At 37.1% G+C, this 6,988-nt stretch overlaps 1 protein-coding gene across 2 annotated transcripts in view; it reads left to right on the forward strand.

Moving 5' to 3' along the window:
• ibtk (inhibitor of Bruton agammaglobulinemia tyrosine kinase) overlaps positions 1 to 6,988 on the forward strand; it is a gene marked incomplete at its 3' end in the record, with an annotated part of 35,685 nt that overhangs the window by 18,770 nt on the left and 9,927 nt on the right. For both annotated transcript variants that reach the window (XM_014009709.1, XM_014009710.1), the window contains 4 exon segments: positions 1,355 to 1,472; positions 1,669 to 1,729; positions 2,080 to 2,207; positions 3,781 to 3,893. In XM_014009709.1, coding sequence (XP_013865163.1) covers positions 1,355 to 1,472; positions 1,669 to 1,729; positions 2,080 to 2,207; positions 3,781 to 3,893 — 420 coding nt within the window.

The raw sequence follows: 6,988 nt of genomic DNA on the forward strand, positions 1-6,988 counted from the left end.
TGCAGTCGGTGTCCTGACAGAGATATCCTCACCAATGTGTGGCAGAGACTCATCAGACTGGACTCYGGACAAAAATAGTCCTGAAAGCAGCTGTGAGCCTCTACTCTGAATTATCTGGTGAATTAATTATGAATTAATTATCTAATGAACGTGACATGCTCTTGCTCTCTGTAAATAAAGCAAAGCCACTTCCTGGTCCGACATTAAACAGAGCCCGACAGAGGAGGGAGGGGCGGGGAGGCTGTTGACGTGCAGCMCTTCAASAGCTGACCTGCGTCTGACCTCAAAGTGCACAAGCTTCAAACTTCAGCGTTGGATGCCATTTTGAAGCTGAAATCAGGTTTGGTGTGAACGCAGCATAAGCCTGTAAGACCACCCTGATGTGACCATATGTTGCATTTGAACAGGTTTGACAAATAAGACTGCTGAGGCAGATAAAACATACTCCTGGGCTATTCAACTGGTGGCCCACGGGCCATATCCGGCTCACGAGTGACCAAAGTACGGCCTGCCAATTGGTTCATTCATCTCTTCAGCCCAAACTCCTGTTTACTACTTTAATTACTCTAAGTTGTTTTAGTTAAACACAGACATGTTTGTATCTACAGAAACATCAGAATCTTGGCTACAAGCTGGTAAAAACATTTCTATGAACACTGAACACAGTTAAAACTACAAGCAGTTGAAGATAAAACTATGAAAGTCTAAATAAAATTGGTTTAAATAAATATCATACCAGGATTATACACATCACAGCCACACATAGAGATAGGTAATATGCAAATATTATAACTGCAGCCACACAATATCACTGTCAATTTCCCCAGCTGGTGACACTTCCTGTTTCTGTAACGGAATATTTCAAAATAAAATGTCATTCAAAACAATTAATGCAAAACATTAAACCTTTGCGTGGGAATGCAAAAAGAATTGCAAAGAACCACAAAAGACAGAAAATCCCTTCGTTTCCTCCCGGGCTCCATAAAAAATGATTAAAATAATATCAAATACAGTCATTTCTGTTGGGGGCTGCGGCAGTTCGGTGGTCTTCTAATCCTGAGGCTGTGGTTTGTGCCCAGGTTGCGTCAGAAAAACCATCCTGTGTAAAAAAAATGCACTCACTGTGGCAAAGCTTACTGAAGGTAGCAGCTAAAAGCACAACAGCTACTAGAACTAATTTAGACTATACTGTCTTTGCCTTCTACACCCTCCTAGACTGGTTAACAACAGCAGACTGGGGAAGGACCAGATGACTTTATGACCTGTTTTTTATTGTTTGAATGCCATGTCAAACAAAACGTGTGCTAAAAAGCAGACACAGTTGTGAAATTGTTGAATCATTTTTTCTCATCAGTGACCCTAAAAAATGCTGCAGAGCTGCTGGAGTTCGCCTCCTTGTACAACGCAGAGCAGCTGAAGCTGTCCTGCCTGCAGTTCATCGTCCTCAATATGGCCGCCTTGCTGGAGTCAAGGTGAGAATCAGTGTGAATAAATGAGCAGCACATATCTGAATCAGACCATTTCCTATTAAAAGACATCACAGTTTGATTGTAGTAAGATGGTGGTTCTAATGTTTGTAACAGACCTGGTCAGTCAGGGTTAGGGTTAGGGTTAACCTGGCCTGTGTTGCTGTTTAAATATGTTTGTCTGCTGCTCTGTTGTCTTCAGAGCTCTTGACATTGTTAGTGATGAAGTGCTGGTGGAGCTTTCTGCAGCCTACAGGAAGATGGTGAGTAATTTTTACTACTAGTAAGGATGAAAACAGCTGCATTACATGTTTGCTCATCAGTTTTGTTATGATGTGGATGATGGTTCAGATGGAGAAGTTATGAACCTGGAGCTGGGCTGCTCTTGGCTCTCTTGCAGTTTGGCTAACCATATTTTCTTGTAAATGCAACATCAGCAAGAAAAACAGTAGAAGCTGATTTCATCCCTTCACTTGTTGTCCTCTGTCGTTGAGGCGGGGGACATCAGTGATGGTTGGCATCAAGTTCCAGTTTGTTGTTTTTAGTTCTGTGTTCATTTCAGTTTTTGTTCCATACAAATTATAGTTTAAATAGGCTTTGAATTTGATTGTAGATCCCAGCAATGCAGAAGCGTGTCATCACCCCGTACCCTGATGCACCAGACCTCAGTCTGTATGAGGAGGAGGACCTGGACTCAGCAGTCAGCCCCAGACCAGAAGCAGAAATGGAGCAGTCTTGCAGGTACAAAAAATATGACATAATTTAGTATTAGCCACAGTTTTTGTTTTAGAGGTGTAAGTATTACTTTTTGCATTAGAATCCTGCATTAGTACAGAAACAAAAAGAGTTTTAGCCGGCACAAAACTATAGTAAACAACTGCAAACAATAGTGTAACCCTGTTTTGTTTTTCTAATCCACTGGCTGCTGTACAGCACCAGAGAAACTAAGCAGAAAAAACAATGTTTTAAAGCAACCATCAGGAGACACTTGGGTTTCTATGAACTTACCAGAAAACAAAAATAAAACTATTCACACCTAGTTTATAATTTGTTCCTTTAAATTTTAATATATTGAATTTTATAAGTAGGATTTTTTCTTTAAGTTTAGGGAAAAGCCTGCAAAACTATTACAAATAACATTGTTATTGTGCAGAAAAGAGCTGTAAGAATTGTTTTTAGAAAACCTTATGGTCATCTAACAAATATTATTTCATCAGTTGAAATTAGTGAAAGTTTATCATCTGGTTGATTATAGTATTTTGCGAGTCATGTATTGGGCTAATAAAACACTGTTACCAGTCAAAATATCAAGTCAAATTATATTATTGTCAAAAATGATATCCTGTCAAGATCAGCTAAAAAGAGAGTCACCACAACCTTAAGGGACAGGAGATTTTCATTAATCCTTCATTTAGAAATAATCTGAAGGAACAATATATTATAGTTCAGGGAATAGCTTTATGGAACTGTCTAGATATGAATGTAAAACATAGAGCTTATCACACCAGAACACAGCTGCTATTATATAACCATGGTTAGATTTTAACTATATGCTAACTAAAAATAATAGCTGTGGAAGGTAAGTTCTGCTCTGCAGATATTACACAGGTTTCTCTTTCATTTTCTTCAAATGATCCCACACTTTGAGCTCTGTTGTCAGGTAGCCATGATACCAGAGCCTGTCTGTATAATGTCTTGTGACGTCCACGGCCTACCCCAGTTACCACTACTGTGCATGTGTGTCAACGACAGAAAGGCAGACGTGGCAGTGGAAGCTGTCAAAGCAGTTTGGAGACAAAAACAAATAAAAAAACAAAAAAGACAATCGATTATTAAATTAGTCATCGACTATTTTAATAGTTGATTAGTTGTTGATTAGTCGACTAATCATGGCAGCCCTAGTCAGGATTCAGGGTTTGGATATGGAGGTGATTGAGGATTACAAATATCAGAGTCCAACTGACCAACAAACCATTACCACAGGTCTGTCATCATCATCTTCATCATCATCACATCTGCAGTGAGGCTTTACAACCAAACTGTTGAACATCTCCACATCTCATTTCTGTGCATTTCACAGGAAATCTACTGTATCTACTTATAATTATATTAATATACTGCAAATGTAGATTTACTGATTATTTGTTTCTATTTGTTGTATTTTTTTGTTTGTTTCTGTTGTACTTAATGTTTTTAGTTTTCTCTGTCTGTCGTTTCATTGCTGCTGTAGCCTGTGACCTTTTCCTGCTGGGGATCAGTAAAGTGCTACCTTATCTTATTTTTGTTAATTGTTTAATTTTTTTTTCTCCTGCAGAGAAACACTGTTGAGGAAGGTGAAGATGAAGGTCAAGAAGAAACCAAGGAGACGTTCTGACAGTTCAGGAGGGTACACTCTGTCTGATATTATTCAGAGCCCCCCTGCTGCAGGTACAGTTATGTACACACACACACACACACACACACACACACACACACACACACACACACACACACACACACACACACACACACACACACAGACAAAATACAATTTATTTAGAAAAACTTGATCACAATTAATAGCATTTCTGTTTACTTTTCAAAAAACATTTTTCTGTTAAATTTGACTCGCTGTCATCCTGACAAACTTGCAAATGCTACAAAAATAACAATAGTAATAACAGTAGTAATAACAATAGTAATAACAGTAGTAATAACAGTAGTAATAACAGTAGTAATAGCAATAGTAGTAATAACAGTAGTAATAACAGTAGTAATAACAGTAATAATAGCAGTAGTAGTAACAGTAGCAATAACAGTAGCAATAACGGTAGCAATAACAGTAGCAATAACAGTAACAATAACAGTAGCAATAGCAGTAGCAATAGTAATAATAGTAGTAATAACAGTAGTAATAACAGTAGTAATAACAGTAGTAATAACAGTAGTAATAGCAATAGTAGTAATAACAGTAGTAATAACAGTAGTAACAGTAGTAATAACAGTAGCAATAACAGTAGCAATAACAGTAGCAATAACAGTAGCAACAACAGNAACAGTAGTAATAACAGTAGCAATAACAGTAGCAATAACAGTAGCAATAACAGTAGCAACAACAGTAGTAATAACAGTAGTAATAACAGTAGTAATAACAGTAGTAATAACAGTAGAATCTCTTGTCACATTATACAATGCTAGGCTACGTTCACAGTGCAGGTCTTAATGCTCACTTCTAATTTTTTTGACGTGAACAATCATGATGTTACAAAGACTGCACAGGTAAAAGAGCAACAATGAATGGAGTTTAAGTGTTAACGTTGACACTCATTCAGTTTGGACCATGGCTGTGAAAATGTCTGTTTGCAACCGCCTCACTTCTTCCAGAAAATGTTTAGAAACAACTTTTATATTTTTGATTGGTTTTATGGTCCAACTTCTAATTCTGCTGTCCATTATTGACCAAATCTGACATAATTAGAAATAAAAGCAGAAATGTATAAATGGACCATTAAGTAAATATGTACACTTTAATGCATCTGTTAAATTAAAAAAGGAGATTTTTACATCATGTTTTATAATTTAATTGACCTTCAAAATATTTTTTCCAGCTTAGGCCCAATAAATTATATTCTATAAAACCTAATTTACATTTTATTGTTTTAATTTTTTTGTTTTTCCTTTAACTTGTACACGCATCTGTGTCTCTTAAATATTTATATTTAGTTACTTTTCCCATAAGTCTTTTTATTTCTATGTGCTGCTTTTACATTTCTGTGTCTCCTGTTTTTACTTTACCTCATGCATTTCTTTGTCATTATGTAAATAAGGTGGGCGGTCCTTCTTGGGTCAGCTCCTCTCTTTGATCAGCAGACAGGAGGACAGGAAAGATCAGGATCCATGTGCAGATCTACTGTGCATGCTTGTGCTGCCTCAGTTTACCTTAAAGTTTAGTCCAGGACTGTTCAACTAAATCACTCCAGGGCCACAGTTACTGCAGGTCAACAGCTGAGGGGCCGAACATCCAGCAATTAAAGTCATTATGTAAATAAACCCAGTTTTACAAAGATCTGTTACCTTTTAAATTAGTTTATTTTACTGCATTTAATCATGAAAACATACAGAACCCTATAAAAGTAGTGATAATTAAACAATATCAAAAACAAAAAGAACACATTCTGCCTCTTATTTAACACACGAGTGGCAGCACGATGGTTCAGTGGTAATCACCGACGCCTCACAGCAAGAAGGTCCTGGGTTTGCTCCCCGGTTCAGACCTGGGGTCTTTCTGTGTGGAGTTTACATGTTCTCCTTGTGCTTGTGTGGGTTTTCTCCGAGTACTCCAGTTTCCCCCACCCTTTAAAAACATGTACAATAGGTGGTCTTCAGGCCCAGGCCTCCCTTGAAAAACAGATCTGAGGTCTCAAAGGGACTTGCCTGCTTAAAATAACAGTAAAATAATAACAATATTTTAACATCTCTGACTTGACAAAAGTTTATACCGATTTTATTTTCACTTTCATTGTTTTATCTTCAACTACTTGTAGTTTTAACTGTCTTAAGTGCTCATAGAAATGTTTTTACTAGGGATGCACCGATATGAAAATTTAAGCCGATATCGATATCCAATATAATTATTGATGTTATGGCCAAAAGCTGATAATTACAGATCTTACACAAACACACAAATTATACATATATGCACAAACACACTTGGGTGTTTTTTTGATACAATAAATAAAGAAGCAGACGTCTGACATGACTCTACTTCAGTTATTCCTGCTGCAGCATCAGTATCACAACATGACCAAACAGATGCTGCTCAACCAACCATCGCCTCTCCCAAAACACAAACACAAAGATAAAAAATGGGAAATCAATATCACACATTAATATCGGCCCATTTTTACATATCGGATCGATACCGATATTAATATCGTTATATTGTACATCCCTAGTTTTCACCAGCTTGTGGCCAAGATTCTGATGTTTCTGTAGATACCAAACAGGTCTGTTTAACTAAAACAACTCAGAGTAATTAAAGTAAAAAACCAGGGGTTTGGGCTGAAGAGATGAATGAACCAATTAGCGGCTGAACTTTGGTCACTCGCAGGCCAGATGTGGCCCGCGGGCCACAAGTTGAATAGCCCTGGTTTAGGATTTAGTCAAAAATAAAAGCACAAGTAAGTGTTTTCCTCTTTGCCTTTGTTTTAAACTAAACTTTAAGCTAAACTGAGGCAGGACAACCATGCACAGTAGATCTGCACATGGATCCTGATCCTTTCACTGTTGACCAATAGTAGAGGAGCTGACCCAAGAAGGACCGCCCACCTTATTTACATAACGAGACAGAATTGCATCAGGTAAAGTACAAACAGGACACAGAGAAATTTAAAAGCAACACTTGGAAACAAAAAGGCTGCTGGGAAAGAATTATAAAAAATAATAAAAATAACTGTTTAAGAGGCACAAATGCATGTACAAGGAAAAGGAAAAAAATATATATTTAAAACAGTAAAATGTAAATTATGTGCTAAAATATATAA

Source organism: Austrofundulus limnaeus, unplaced genomic scaffold, assembly GCF_001266775.1.
Source record: "Austrofundulus limnaeus strain Quisiro unplaced genomic scaffold, Austrofundulus_limnaeus-1.0 Scaffold60, whole genome shotgun sequence".
Lineage (NCBI taxonomy): Eukaryota > Metazoa > Chordata > Actinopteri > Cyprinodontiformes > Rivulidae > Austrofundulus > Austrofundulus limnaeus.